Genomic DNA, 17374 nt, shown 5'->3' with positions numbered 1-17374 from the left:
AAATTTTGCTATGCCTCAAGAAGACAATCCATTGTGGAATAAACTAATTTACAGATTAGATACTCTCATGACTTAAATTGCAGTAAAGGGTAAGCACTACAAGAAATACTGCAATTTGCCAGGGGCTAAGCCCCTCACTAAAGGCAAAAACCCCTCACAAATGCACAATTTGCGAGGGGACAGCTTCCCTAGCAAAACAGGGGGTCGCAAATCCATTACCGAGGGGATAAACACTTCGCTAATTTGCCAGGGGTTATACCCCTCGCTAAATGCAAACTCAAAATTCTACTCTGCAGGCTACAGCAATAGGCACCAGCTAGCAGTCTGCACATGGGCAGACTGCGTCAGATATTTTGCTTGGGGATTAGCCCCTCGCAAAATGCAGGATAAATTTTTTTGCTTGGGGATTAGCCCCTCGCAAATTGTTTATATTTAAAAAAAAATAGTATTCAATATCGTACATAATAAATATATATATAATTATAATATAATTTAAATTAAAAAATATATATATATATATAATAATAATTCAAATTAAAACAAAATTATTATAATACATATAATAATTAATATTTAAGCAAATATATTAAAAATTAAACTCCATACAAAATTACAATAATATTTAAAAATAAGTTCAAAATAATTAACACAAATTGTTCCATACAAATAAAAATAAACTTAAATATGTAAATTTAATTATTCCCCCCATCTTGTTCCTCCTCTTCTTCATCAGCTCCTCCATATCCACTAGTTCCTCCAAATCCACCACCACTCATATTTTGTGAAGCAAAAAATTGATCAAACCTTTGTGACCGTTCATTTGCAATTCGCATTGCTTCTTGATATTCCTGTGCCTGCCTCCTCATTTCTTCCTGAAATTCTCTCCTCATTTTTTCCCGTAATTCTCTTTCTCTTCTTTGCATTTCCTCCTGCATCTCTAATTGTTTTCTCTTCATCTCTTCAATTTCCAAATTTCTTGCTGCTACTTGTTGTGCTGCCTCAGTATTTGCCAAGTTTCTCACAGTTTCAAGCATTTCGGCGGTTAATATAGGTGGAGTGGATGATCCTTCTCCATCAGCATATCTCATTTTGAAATCTCTACTACGCCGCTTGATATTTTTGGAATGCCCTCCAGTACAATACACTCTCCCATTTTTCTTCTTTCCACCTGAAACCTTATACCAAGTCTGAAAACCAATACTGGGGTCAACAGGATACCCTGGTGGTGGTTGGGGTATTTCAGGATGCTCTGACAACTTTATGGCAAGTTCTTTATCAAAATTCTCCTATAAAAAAATTAAATGTTATCATGATTCAAATAAACTATTACATATAAAAGAAATAAAACTATGTACATATAAAAGAAATAAATAAAATATCTTTGATATAAAAATAACTTACTTGAGTGATTTTTGCGCGCTCGTCAATAAACTCTCCATTTCTCTTGAGATGAGTCTCCATGTGGAGCTCATTAAGGAGTGGAGTTCTGCCTAATTCTTCACGCTAAACAAGTAAAAAAAATTAATGCAATGTAATGAAACATTTAAATAATAGTTTAATAAAAAATTAATAAATTTATGTACCATCCTTCGCGCAACTTCAGCCACACTAATACTTCCCGCTGCGTAGTTGCAGCCACCAACTTCAGATGCTCTATTTTTCTTTGCCTGCTCAGATATTTCCTTAAACTTATCAGAATTCCAATGATCAATAAGCTTTGGGAATATATCTTCTCCTATCCAACGTGGACGTGTCCCTTTTGCTTCCCATTTAAGTCTAACATTCCTCATGGTATCAGAAAATCGAGCAGCACATTTTGTGTTAAAGTTTTCTTTAATCGCGGCCTCATCTCTAACATCCCAAACACAATGCTCCTACATTGTTGTATGAATTTAAAAATATTAAATAAAGTAGAATCATGAATATCACAAAAATAAAAAAGGAAATGTCAAAATGAATAAGTAAATTATACCTGAAATGCCTGAAACCATTTTTCCTTTTCATCTTCATGTACAGCTCCATAAGACGGCCAGAATTGTGTGTACTTCTCTTTTATAATATTTGTTATGATCGATACTGCCTGATGTGAGGGAACAATTCTAAACAACAAAATCTTGAGTTAGTATTGATTAAATAAAACTCATATTTAAAATATAATATAAAAACACAAAAACTTACGATCCTGCATCGGGATAAATGATTAGTCTGCCCTCATGATACTTAATTTTTTGAGTCGTATTTTTTTTCAAAATACGCTTCCTCTTCGTTTGCTCCTCAGCACTAGTATCTCCAGGAGCACTGGTATCTCCAGGAGCACTGGTATCTCCAGGAGCACTGGTATCATCCTCTGAAGGGATGGGTAATGGCATGCTAGATCCACCTGTCTCCATATGCATGGGTAATGGCATGCTACCAGATCCACCTGTCCCCATATGCATGGGTAATGGCATGCTAGATCCACCTGTCTCCGTAGGAAAATATGTGGGGTAAGAGTATCCAGGAGGACAAAAAAAACCTGATCCAGGGGGCATGGATAGTAATCCAGTGAAAGATCCAGACATGGGCGGTGTAGGATGCATAGACGGTGTAGGATGCATAGGCGGTGTAGGATGCATAGGCGGTGTAGGATGCATAAGCGGTGTAGGATGCATAGACGGTGTAGGATGCATAGGCGGTGTAGGATGCATAGGCGGTATAGTAGAGCGTGGAGTAGAGCGTGGCATAGGAACGAACATATCTGAGTTAGGAACCTCCTCTACAATGAATCTAGTGCGACGAGGCTTTTGTTGACCCTTACCTTTTTCATCTTTCTTGGGTGGCATTTTTTCCTGTTACACAAGATAATATTTGAAAGATAATTGCACAAGATAATATTATCAAGTTAATATTACATAAGATGATATTTGAAAGTTAATATTACACAAGATAATATTTGAAATTTAATATTACACAAGATAATATTTAAAAGTTAATATTACACAAGATACTATTACACAAGATAATATGTGAAATACTCAAGATAATATTACATATTCAATTTATTCATCATCATAATCTTCGTTGTCTTCATCGCATCTGATATTATTGTCTTCAGACTCTCCTAGCTCTTCATGCTCTTCTTCCATAGGATTTGTTGACAACAAGATACTTGCATCAACTTGTTGACCATCAACTGTAGTATCACACAAACTTACAATCTCCTCGGTTTCAATTACCTCATTAATGTAACACCCTTCTAATACCCCGCTTAAATAATAAACAATAATCAGAGTAAACATGAAAAGGGCATTACAACTTCCATATAATTCAAACAACAATACTCATGTCATGCCATAAAGGAGAACGTCAACCAAATTTATTCAGATTCATCATGTTAACACAGCGGAATTATCTTTAACATCAGAATAACAAACAGCCAAGTCACAGACTTAGAGCGTCAACATACAAATCCATCCAAAATAAAAAGTTCAGCAAATAATTCTAAACGACGACCCCAGTGTTACACGACCAGAGCATGACACGGACCCAACTGACTCTAACACTACTTGACGAGCTAATCCTCACCAAGTACGAGAGCTACTCTTCAATCTGAAAAATAACAACAGTAAGGGTGAGTCTCATTCACATTTAACTAATGTTATAAGATATAGATAATAAAATATCATTTCACATGCCATTCACCCAATCACAGTTATGATCAGATTCAAACCATACAATCAGCAAGCAAACAACCAAATTAACACATATTATAACATTGGACAATCTTCCATTCATGTTATAATAGCAAAACAGCCTAATGCAATGCAACTACATGCATGTGGTACCAAAATCTGGGATAACCCAACTCACCGACCCACCATCGTCAAGGATACGGTAACACCCACTCACTAATTCCACACAATGGGAATTAGCTACCACTGATCCACCATCGTCAAGGACCAGCCACCAAATGATTATGAATGCATGCATCAACCATAACATGCTTATCACCCACATACATCGATCAATGTCATAATCATCAATAAAACACATATTTCATACCAACAATACATGTATAATAAACACCAGATATAACCACGTCATCATACAGGTAAGACATTCATTAGTGAACCTATAAGCATATCCCACCACAACAAATAAGATCGAGTGTTTTAAAAATAATAGTTCGAGCCACAACTCCAAACACCTTTTGATTATATAAATTATCTGATTAGCTTCACTGTACTCGAAACGGCACCAAAATCCGGTTTACGGTTTAAAAGTTACACCTCTTTAAAACTTTTCAAAATGGACAGTCGCAACAACTAACAGCACGCGGCGCCACACACGGTTCGGGGCGCGGAACAAATAGGAACTACGCCTTCGCGGCGCAAACAAGGTTTCGCGGCGCGGAACGAGAAGAAACTACGCTTTCGCGGCGCGGCCATACTCTCGCGGCGCGTACTGAGCACAACAAAAACTTCCTGGCCTTCTGCCAAGCAGTTCGCGGCGCCAACTCCTGGACGCGGCGCGAACTGGCGATTTCCAGCGCTCCGAATAGCAGAAAACAGCCTGCGATTTCGTCCCTCTTTCACCGAATCACTACCAAACCAAACTCACTCCAACCAGATTTCGCATACAGTGAAATAACACATATTATAACACATTTATAATACATTCAACCATCCAATTATCACCACACACGATCAATACAATTCATTATAAATCAATTCTCCCAAAAACCTAACATTTCTACAACCTAAGCATAACCCAATTGATCCGAATAACACGATCAAATTCTATCATACTACCTATAATCCCATAATAGAAGATAAACGGAAGAGTCCCCCCTTACCTGAAGGTTGATTCTTCGTTCTTCCTCGGTCGCACTTCTCCGTTCCTCTTCTCTTTTCACGTTCAGACTTCTTTTCCCAATACTGTAACCTTCTCTATTCTACCACTCCTTCTATTTTATTAAGAATAAAATAAAATTATTTTAATTAGTAATAGGGCCTACCAATGCACCCCCTTCCTTACTAACCACAACTCAAGCCCAATTGCTTAATTCCTCATAATTCAATTAATTTAATTAAATTAAATTATGAAAATAAATGGAGTGTTACAACTCTCCCCCACTAAATAGTTTTCGTCCTCGAAAACATACCTTAGGCAAATAACTCTGGATAGGAATCCTTCATCTGACTCTCCAATTCCCAAGTCACATTCCCACCTGCTGGTCCTCCCCAAGCTACTTTGACCAGTGCTATCTCCTTGCCACGCAATTGTTTCAGCCTTCGGTCTTCAATCCTCATAGGCAAAGTTTCAACTGTCAGATTGTCCTTTACCTGTACATCATCGACTTGGATCACATGAGATGGATCAGCAATGTATTTCCTCAACTGTGATACGTGGAATACATCATGCAGATTCGCAAGCGTCGGTGGCAACGCAATACGATACGCCACTTCTCCCACCCTCTCCGTAATCTGGAACGGACCAATGAAACGCGGAGTCAACTTCCTTGACTTCAGTGCTCTACCAACACCAGTTGTAGGAGCCACCCTCAAGAACACATGATCTCCTTCTTGAAATTCAAGTGTCCTTCTTCTTTTATCATGATAACTCTTCTGCCGACTCTAAGAAGTCTTCATCTTCTCCTGAATCATCTTAATCCTTTCTGTTGTCTCCTGAACAATTTCCGGCCCAATCACAGCACTTTCGCCAGATTCGTACCAACATAAAGGCGTTCTACACCTCCGACCATACAAAGCTTCAAACGGAGCCATACCAATACTTGAGTGAAAACTATTATTGTAAGTAAATTCGATCAAGGGTAGATAACTATCCCAAGCACCGCCCTTTTCCAACACACAAGCACGCAACAAATCTTCTAGTGATTGAATAGTTCTTTCTGTCTGTCCATCCGTCTGTGGATGATAAGCAGAACTCAATCTCAGCTTAGTACCCAAAGCCTTCTGCAAACCTTCCCAGAATCTGGATGTAAACCTTGGATCTCTATCTGACACAATACTCGAAGGAATACCATGTAAACTCACTATCCTTTCAATATACAATTGAGCCAGCTTATCCATTGGGTAATCCATTCTCATTGGTATAAAGTGAGCAGACTTTGTCAACCTGTCTACAATAACCCAAATAGCTTCACAATTCTTCACCGTCCTCGGCAAACCTGAAACAAAATCCATAGATATACTATCCCACTTCCATTCTGGAATAAATAACGGTTGCATAGTGTAACGCCCGTATAATTTTAATATTAATTTAATTTTATTATTGAATTAATAATTAGAATTATTAAAGAAATTGTGGAAATAATAAATAAATGAGGTTTTGGCTTTTGGGCCATATGTGGAAATAGAGGAAGAAGGGGGGGTAATTCTGAAAAACCTTTTTCTAATTTTATTATTTCATAAACATTGGAATTGGGAAAAAGAAAGAGCGTGAAAGAAAGAAGTCTGAAGAACGAAGAACGTGAAGGAGAACGATAGAGGGAGAGACCAAGAATCCAGAATCATCTAAGGTAAGGGGGGACTTGTCTGATTATCATCTATTATTGGGTTAGGGGTTGGTAATGCTGAATAGATGTAGAATTCGGATCAATTGAGTCATATGATAGGTTTAGGGATTGTGTCAATTGTATGATATTTGACCCCTGTGTTTGAATCTATGATGTATGTGTTGTTATAATCTCAATTGATGTATATTTGGTGCATTACGAGACGTAATTTGTGTTGTTTGTGCATTCTAATTCTCCATGTTCGCACTAGTATGTGTTGGGGTGTTTGGGATACATGGAATGCTGTTTTTCTGCAGATTGGGGTTTTTAGAATCGCGGTTCGCGCCGCGTACATAGGGGAGGCGCCGCGAACCTGAAGGCGTAAGGTCAGGAAGTCTTGTTGCGTTCAGTACGCGCCGCGAACAGGTGACCGTGCCGCGAAGGCGTTGTTCCGATTCGTTCCGCGCCGCGAAAATGTGGCCGCGCCGCGAAGGCGTTGTTTCGATTCGTTCCGCGCCGCGAATGTGTGATGGCGCCGCGTGCTGTTGATGTTTTGTGATATTTTAAGAAAGTTCAAAGAGGCATAACTTTCTAACCGTTGGTTCATTTGATGCGCCGTTTTGGGCTAAATGAACCTTATTAAACGATCTAGGGGATGAGGATTGGACTGGTTTTAGAATGATGATAATATATGTTGCTATTTCTTGATGATGATGATGATTGTAGCAAATATGTGCATGTTTTCGACATGATGATGATAGAATTGTGGTTGAATGATGTTAATATATATGAACATACTTGGATGATGATGATTAATGAGGATGATGATGATAATGATATAAGTATGCTATATATGTTGCATTCATTCATGTGCATTTTTGATACTGTATCCATAAGGGAAGTGTTGGATCAGTGAAGGGCATGATTCCCATTGTGTGGAATCTGTGCTGGCAGGGCCGTATCTGGATGATGATAGATCGGTCATGGGTTATTCCCATTGGATGACGTTGGTACCACATGCATAGTGTCAGTTCATTCATATGCATGATTTATGACATGATTGGAGGTATTCCAGTGTTGTAAATGCTGATGATGCGTTGGTTGTTATTTGTTTTGTTTTGATTGTCTGTTTATGAAACAATTGGGTGAATGATGCAACTGTGACGTGTTATTGCTTTATAACCTTATAACATTTGTTAATTATGACGAGACTCACCCTTACATGTTGTCATTTTCAGACTGAGGATAGCGGCTGTTCGACTCGGTGAGGATTAGCTCATGAGTCAGTGTTTTTTTTTAGTTAGCGTCAGGTGTCATGCTCTGGTAGTTGTAACATTGGGAACGTTTGTTTGTAATTTTGATTGTAACTCTATATTTATCTGTTTTGTTTGAAGTCTGATACATTTAGTAATAATGTAGACTTGATGTGGTATTTTTCCGCTGCGTAGAACATGGTTTGGATAATGAGTTATGATTTTCAGGTGTTCCAATGATGCATGACTTATGTGACGTGTATTTTTGTTATTTATGAATTGTGATACCTCTCTACATGTTACTCTGATTTAATAATTTGTTTAATTGCCGCGGGTTATTTAGAGGGGTGTTACACATAGCTCCATACGGTTTCTAATGCTCAATCTTCGACTTCTGGCAAGTCAAACAAGCATAGACAAATTCAGCTATTTCCTTTTTCATTCCAGGCCACCAAAACAGCTTCTTTAAGTCATGATACATCTTGGTAGCACCAGGATGAATACTCAATCCGCTACGATGTCCTTCTTCAAGAATACTCTTCCTCAATTCGACAACATCAGGAACACAAACACGATTACCAAACCTCATTATACCATTCTCGTCGATTCTGAATTCACCCCCTTTATCTTGGTTAATCAGAGTCAACTTATCAACCAACTCTACATCAGTCTTCTGACCTTCTCGAATTTCCTCAAGAATACTACTAGTCAGCTTCAGCATACCCAATTTAACACTGGTAGGAGTGTCTTCACATACTAAACTCAAATCTCGGAATTGCTCAATTAAATCCAATTCTCTCACCATAAGCATAGACATATGCAAGGACTTCCTACTCAATGCATCGGCAACAACATTTGCTTTACCCGGATGATAATTCAGTTCAAAATCATAATCCTTGAGAAATTCTAACCATCTTCTTTGTCTCATATTCAGCTCTTTTTGGTCAAAGAGGTACTTCAAACTCTTGTGATCGCTAAATACTTCAAACCTTGAACCATATAGGTAATGCCTCCACAACTTCAACACAAATACCACTGCTGCCAACTCTAAGTCATGAGTCGGATAGTTTCTCTCATGCACCTTGAGTTGTCTCGACGCATAAGCGACTACCTGTTGATTCTGCATCAGTACACCTCCTAATCCTGACAACGAAGCATCACAATAAACAACAAAAGATTCCGCCGGATTCGGCAAAATCAAGATCGGCGCACTAGTCAACCTCTTCTTCAACTCTTGGAATCCTTCTTCACATTTCGAATCCCAAACAAACGCTTGACCCTTCCTAGTCAACTTAGTTAACGGTAATGCTAACTTTGAAAAACCTTCAATGAACTTTCTATAGTAACCCGCCAGACCAAGGAAACTACGGATTTCGGAAACTGACCTCGGAGCTTCCCACTGAGACACTGCTTCTACTTTCGTTGGGTCAACGGCAATACCATCCTTAGAAATTACATGCCCAAGAAAACTCACTTCCTTTAACCCGAACTCACACTTTGACAGTTTTGCATAAAGTTTCTTTTCCTTCAATAGTTCCAATACCACTCTAAGATGATCCGCATGCTCTTTTTCATTCTTAGAATATATTAAAATATCATCAATAAATACTACTACGAACTGATCCAGATAAGGATGGAAGATCCTATTCATATACTCCATGAAAACCCCCGGCGCATTGGTTACTCCAAATGGCATCACTGTATATTCGTAATGACCATACCTCGTTCTAAATGCCGTTTTCTGAATATCGTCCGTCTTCACCCGAATCTGATGATATCCCGACCTCAAGTCAATTTTGCTGAACACACATGCTCCAACTAGTTGATCCATCAAATCATCAATCCTCGGCAAAGGATACCGATTCTTGATAGTAACCTTGTTTAGTTGTCTGTAATCCACACACAACCTCATTGAACCTTCTTTCTTCTTCACTAGTAACACCGGTGCACCCCACGGTGAGACACTAGGGCGAATAAATTTCTTCTCAAGTAACTCTTCCAATTGACTCTTCAACTCAGTCAATTCCGACGCCGACATACGATAAGGTGCCATCGACACAGGACTAGTTCCCGGAATTCATTCAATAGCAAAGTCCACCTCCCTCTCTGGCGGTAATTCTCTTACGTCTTCTGGGAAAACTTCCGGAAATTCACATACTACCGGTAAGTCACTACTCACCGCTTTCTCTTTCACTTCCATGGACGCAATCAACATAAACACGGCAGCTCCGTCCTTCATTGCTTTATCCACTTGTCTAGCCGTCATCTCCAAGTCCTCAACACTGACATCATCAGGAAAAATAACCGTTTTCGTGAAACAATTGATATGAACCCGATTAAATTGCAACCAATTCATACCCAAGATAACATCAAGTTGTTCCAACGGAAGGCACACTAAGTCCATTCCGAATTCTCTACCAAAAATATCAATTGGACAGTTCAAACAAGCAAACGAAGTAGTCACTGAACCCGACGCAGGAGTGTCAATGATCATACTTCCATTAATCTCAGATATTTCCAATTTCAGTCGCTTAGCACAATCCAATGAAATAAACGAGTGAGTTGCTCCAGTATCTATTATTGCAATTAAAGGAGTGCCATGGATAAAACACGTACCTTTAATCAACCGATCCTCTGGGGTAGTCTCTGAACCAGATAAGGCGAACACCTTACCACCAGCTTGATTCTTCCTCGGCTTAGGACACTTAGGACTAATATGACCTTCTTCCCCGCAGTTGAAACAAGTTACAGTGTTCCCCTTGCACTCAATAGCAATGTGACCTGCCTTTCCACATCTATAGCACTTCTTTTCCTCACTTTTGCACTCGTGAATGCGATGTCCAGGTTCTCCACACTTGAAGCACTCAATAGGGGCACTAGAGTCTCCCCCACTAGGCTTCTTCCAGCCTCCAGCTTTCTGATTACCCTTACCATATGGCTTACCACGATCCATAAGCTTTTTCCCTTTCCTGTCGACTAACTCGCGAGAGTGTGACGACTTCAGTTTAATATTGTCCTCTTCAAAGATTCGGCTGCAGTCAACCAAATCGACAAACCTGCGAATTCTCTGGTATCTGATACCCTGCTTAATCTCATCACGGAGACCATTCTCAAACTTAACACACTTTGAGAATTCACTAGCCTCATCATTATTGTAGTGGACATAATACTTTGCTAGCTCAACAAACTTGGACGCATACTCTGGCACAGTCATGTTACCTTGTGTCAGCTCCAAAAATTCAATCTCTTTCCTGCCTCTAACATCCTCAGGAAAGTACCTCCGCAAGAATTCTCTCTTGAACACAGCCCAAGTGATTGCAACACCTGCAGCTTGCAGTTCGTCCCTACTAGCCATCCACCAATCATCAGCTTCTTCAGACAGCATGTGAGTCCCATATCTCACCTTCAGATTTTCGTCACAATCAATCACCCGGAAGATCCTTTCAATTTCCTTCAGCCACTTCTGGGCGCCTTCGGGATCGTGAGTGCCTTTGAACAACGGAGGGTTGTTCCTCTGAAAACTATTCAGCTGCCTGTCAGCACCAATTCCAGCTCCATTGGCATTCCCCCCCAACACACCAGCAATCATACCGAGAGCCTCAGCAATCGCGTCGTCGTTCCTTCCTCCTCTTCCGGCCATTGTTCTGCTAAATATCAAACAATATTTATTAGAACAAGAAGTATCGATAGTGTCAATCTTACACTAATCGCATACGAGGGATCAACCGACACTAAGACTCTGACTCAAACGACCAACCAGGCTCTGATACCACTATTGTAACACCCTTCTAATACCCCGCATAAATAATAAACAATAATCAGAGTAAACATGAAAAGGGCATTACAACTTCCATATAATTCAAACAACAATACTCATGTCATGCCATAAAGGAGAACGTCAACCAAATTTATTCAGATTCATCATGTTAACACAGCGGAATTATCTTTAACATCTGAATAACAAACAGCCAAGTCACAGACTTAGAGCGTTAACATACAAATCCATCCAAAATAAAAAGTTCAGCAAATAATTCTAAACGACGCCCCCAGTGTTACACGACCAGAGCATGACACGGTACCAAATGACTCTAACACTACTTGACGAGCTAATCCTCACCAAGTACGAGAGCTACTCTTCAATCTGAAAAATAACAACAGTAAGGGTGAGTCTCATTCACATTTAACTAATGTTATAAGATATAGATAATAAAATATCATTTCACATGCCATTCACCCAATCACAGTTATGATCAGATTCAAACCATACAATCAGCAAGCAAACAACCAAATTAACACATATTATAACATTGGACAATCTTCCATTCATGTTATAATAGCAAAACAGCCTAATGCAATGCAACTACATGCATGTGGTACCAAAATCTGGGATAACCCAACTCACCGACCCACCATCGTCAAGGATACGGTAACACCCACTCACTAATTCCACACAATGGGAATTAGCTACCACTGATCCACCATCGTCAAGGACCAGCCACCAAATGATTATGAATGCATGCATCAACCATAACATGCTCATCACCCACATACATCGATCATTGTCATAATCATCAATAAAACACATATTTCATACCAACAATACATGTATAATAAACACCAGATATAACCACGTCATCATACAGGTAAGACATTCATTAGTGAACCTATAAGCATATCCCACCACAACAAATAAGATCGAGTGTTTTAAAAATAATAGTTCGAGCCACAACTCCAAACACCTTTTGATTATATAAATTATCTGATTAGCTTCACTGTACTCGAAACGGCACCAAAATCCGGTTTACGGTTTAAAAGTTACACCTCTTTAAAACTTTTCAAAATGGACAGTCGCAACAACTAACAGCACGCGGCGCCACACACGGTTCGCGGCGCAGAACAAATAGGAACTACGCCTTCGCGGCGCAAACAAGGTTTCGCGGCGCCGAACGAGAAGAAACTACGCTTTCGCGGCGCGACCATACTCTCGCGGCGCGTACTGAGCACAACAAAAACTTCCTGGCCTTCTGCCAAGCAGTTCGCGGCGCCAACTCCTGGACGCGGCGCGTACTGAGCACAACAAAAACTTCCTGGCCTTCTGCCAAGCAGTTCGCGGCGCCAACTCCTGGACGCGGCGCGAACTGGCGATTTCCAGCGCTCCGAATAGCAGAAAACAGCCTACGATTTCGTCCCTCTTTCACCGAATCACTACCAAACCAAACTCACTCCAACCAGATTTCGCATACAGTGAAATAACACATATTATAACACATTTATAATACATTCAACCATCCAATTATCACCACACACGATCAATACAATTCATTATAAATCAATTCTCCCAAAAACCTAACATTTCTACAACCTAAGCATAACCCAATTGATCCGAATAACACGATCAAATTCTATCATACTACCTATAATCCCATAATAGAAGATAAACGGAAGAGTCCCCCCTTACCTGAAGGTTGATTCTTCGTTCTTCCTCGGTCGCACTTCTCCGTTCCTCTTCTCTTTTCACGTTCAGACTTCTTTTCCCAATACTGTAACCTTCTCTATTCTACCACTCCTTCTATTTTATTAAGAATAAAATAAAATTATTTTAATTAGTAATAGGGCCTACCAATGCACCCCCTTCCTTACTAACCACAACTCAAGCCCAATTGCTTAATTCCTCATAATTCAATTAATTTAATTAAATTAAATTATGAAAATAAATGGAGTGTTACAATTAACAGGTGAAATCTCATCATGTTGGTATGCAACATCTTCCATTAACTCATCAGTCTCAATGTGACCCATTGGGTTGGACTTGATTACAACACACCATTCTCGTTTCCGTGGGGTAATTGAAGGATAAGGTACATAATAAACTTGCCTAACATTATGTGCCATAATGAAAGGGTCATACTCTTTGTACTTTCTATCTCTTCGGATCTCAACAATGTTATACTTTTTATCAATTTTTGTTCCTCTAGAAGATGGATCATACCAATCACAATAAAATAAGACAACTTTATTTTCCGAGTCCATATAATTATAAACCAACTCGTAAATATGTGTGATAACCCCATAGAAGTCGTCCTCACCACCCTCTGTAACTCCTTTTACGACTACACCACTGTTTACGGTTTTCTTCCCTACACTCCATTCCTCAGTGTGAAATTTATAACCGTTTACAAAATATGTGTGCCATTCATTTACACGTTGAATAGGGCCTTCAGACAAATTTCGCAAATGTATTAAGTCAGGACTTAGTGTAACAATACATGATAATTGTTGCTTAAACCATGTTGGAAAATAGGCATGTGTGTAACCAGTCGATGGTTGTTCGCCTGTGCTTTGATAATAGTAGGTACCAAATGCCCTATTTCGAAAAGAAAAAAAGGTTAGAGAAGGTAAATCTTAACCAATTAAACATATACACTTAATTTAAAATATACTTACTCAAGATATGGTTTAACTTCAACGCAGTTAATCAGCACATGAACATGAGCAGATTGCATTTCTTTTTGTGAAAGCCAATGCTCACTCTTCTTTCCTGCGGGACGGCCTGGACGACCGAAAATTGATAAGGTAAATTGACTTCTTTCACTGAAGTGAACTTCGTTCCTTATGATTCTTGGAGACAACATCATGTGATTGAAATAATGAGAGCAAAAATGTGATGTTTCGCGATGTATATAATGTGCACAAATTGATCCCTCAACTCGTGCCTTATTTTTAACTGATCGCTTTGAATCACCCATGAATCGTTCAAATGGATACATCCATCTATATTGAACAGGTCCACCTAGAAAAGCTTCATAAGCAAGATGCACAGGGAGATGCTCCATAGAATCAAAGAAACCTGGCGGGAATATTTGCTCCAACTTGCAAAGAATGACCGGAATATTTCGGTCCAATTTAATGATGTCGTCTACTCTTAAAGTTGAAGCACAAATGTCTTTAAAAAATTGACTGATCTCAGTAAGTGGATTAAGCACATTCTTGGGCAGTGAACTGAATGCAATTGGAAGTAATCGTTCCATGAAAATATGACAATCGTGACTTTTCATTCCATGCAATTTCCCAGTGTTGGCGTCAGCACATCTTGCCAGGTTAGAAGAATAACCATCAGGCATCCTCAATTCATTTAACCACCGACATACAGCTTTTGCTTCTTGGGGAGTAAGAGTGTAACAAGCCTTGGGTTTTAATAATTTTCCGTTTGGTCGAGGTTTCAACTCCAATTCTTTTCGATTACAATAAAGTTCCATGTCTTTCCTAGCCTTCTCATTGTCTTTTGTCTTCTCATTATCCATCACCGTGTTAAGCACATTATCAAAGAAGTTCTTCTCAATATGCATAACATCAAGATTATGACGCAAAAAATTATCCTTCCAATATGGGAGGTCCCAAAAGATACTTCTTTTTGTCCAATTATGGTCAACCCCATATCCTTTAATTCTACGTGCTTCACCATAGTCTGTGAATTTTGGTAGGTCACAAACATTATTCCATACTTGAGTCGATGACAATCGAGGGGGAGGTAGATCTTTTACTTTTATTCCTTTTCTAAAAGCATCTTTATTCCTTCTAAATTCATGGTTGGTAGGTAAGAACCTACGATGACAGTCAAACCACGAACTTTTCCCACCAAAGTCCAAAGTAAACGCTTTTGTGTGATTCATGCAATGCGGACATCCCATTTTACCATGTGTACCCCATCCAGACAACATGCCATATGCAGGAAAGTCATTAATTGTCCACATCAAAGCCGCTCGCATATTAAAATTTTGTTTACGAGACACATCATAAGTCCACGCTCCCAAACCACAGCCTCTTGAGATCATCAATTAAAGGTTGCAAATAAACATCGATTCCCGCCTTTGGACTCGACGATCCCGGAATGATGCATGTCAAAAACATGTAAGGTTTCGTCATGCACATCTCAGGAGGGAGATTGTACGGGGTAACAATAACTGGCCAACAAGAATATGCATTTCCTGAAAAATTATAAGGAGTGAAACCATCTGAGCATAATCCAAGTCGGACATTCCTAGGTTCAAGTGCAAATTCAGGATGAACTCTATCAAAGTGTTTCCATGCCTCGCCATCAGATGGATGTCGCATCATGCCTGAACTAATTCTGTTTGTATGGTGCCATGCCATTTGGCTTGCACTGTGCATTGATGCAAACATTCTTTGCAACCTAGGTATTATTGGTAGATAGAACATAGATTTCACTGCAATGCGATTTTGCCTTTGGTCAACTCCTTTACTGCTAACTAAATACCTCGGACTCTCGCAAAACTTACATTCCTCCAATTCCCCATCATTTGTACCAAATTCGTTGTCATAAAACAACATGCAACCTCTAATGCAACAATCAATCTTTTTTACTTCTAATCCCAACTTCGACACCATCCTCTTTGCATCATAATAACTTGTAGGCAAGTTTTATTTCACAGGAGTCGCGTCCAACATCAATCTCGCAAAGAATTCTAAACACTGATCAGGAACATTCCAATTTGACTTCGCAGCCAAAAGTCTCACACACATTGATAGCTTAGAGTCAGAAGACCCCTCAAACAATGGTATATTTATTTCTTTCAACAACTGATAAAACCTTTGAGCTTTCTCATTCGGGAGCTCTTCTCCATCTAAGTCTTGTGGTTCATCATACGCCACATTCACCCCCAATGCGTCAGTGAACATCTCCTCGACGAGATTAAATTGCTCTTGATATTGCATTTGTGATGAACTACTCCTTGGATCAACACTATTTATATCTGCTTCTATATGTGTTTAACTGCTAGAAGCCTCACTACTCATCTCCTGCATTGTTTCCCCATTAGATGTCCAAACCCAGTAATTTGGCCTAAAACCCACTCTTTCCAAGTGACGTTTCACTTCACTAGGATCACTAATAATATTTCTGCAACCACACTTTAAACACGGACACCTTACCCCTCCTTCCCTGCGACAACATTCTTGAGCAAACGCAAACGAGAGAAACGCGACAACTCCTTCCATAAAAAGTGGTTTAAGCCCACGTCGTCCAGGAAACATTCTATCGTACATCCAACTACGATAGAATTGGTAATGTTCCATACTGCACATGTGAATCATGTTTAATTATATTCAATATTTGTCTTTTTCTAAACATATTATATAAAATATATTTACGTGGTTTTAGTCCTAAAAAAATATTTGTTTTTAAAATATATTTACTTGTTTTTAGTCCTAAACATACATACTTGCTTTTAAAAAATATATATAAACAAAAGCACACAAATTTGTGAGATATGAATATATATATATATATATATATATATATATATATATATATATATATATATATATATATATATATATATATATATATATATATATATATATATATATTATTTATATACCGTTTTAATAAATATATTGTCTTTAAATATTTTTTAGTCCTAAAAAATATTTGTTTTTAAAATATATTTACTTGTTTTTAGTCCTAAAAATATATATACATGTGATCATATATAAACTATATACTTGTTTTTAGTCCTAAAAAAATATTTGTTTTTAAAATATATTTACTTGTTTTTAATCCTAAACATACATACTTGCTTTTAAAAATATATATATATATACAAAA

At 38.6% G+C, this 17374-nt stretch overlaps 1 protein-coding gene across 1 annotated transcript; it reads right to left on the bottom strand.

Moving 5' to 3' along the window:
- Positions 1-604: 604 nt before the first annotated feature.
- Positions 605-15515, bottom strand: LOC131613156 (uncharacterized). The gene is made up of 7 exons (XM_058884851.1): positions 14194-15515; positions 13483-14113; positions 2179-2828; positions 1973-2099; positions 1584-1874; positions 1402-1503; positions 605-1286 (listed from the first exon to the last, which is right to left on the bottom strand). The coding sequence occupies exons 1-7, from the start codon at positions 15513-15515 to the stop codon at positions 693-695; spliced, it is 3717 nt and encodes a 1238-aa protein (XP_058740834.1). The 3' UTR covers positions 605-692.
- Between the last annotated feature and the right edge of the window lie 1859 nt (positions 15516-17374).

This window comes from Vicia villosa, linkage group LG6 (genome assembly GCF_029867415.1).
Source record: "Vicia villosa cultivar HV-30 ecotype Madison, WI linkage group LG6, Vvil1.0, whole genome shotgun sequence".
Lineage (NCBI taxonomy): Eukaryota > Viridiplantae > Streptophyta > Magnoliopsida > Fabales > Fabaceae > Vicia > Vicia villosa.
This window is presented reverse-complemented; position numbering and strand designations above follow the sequence as displayed.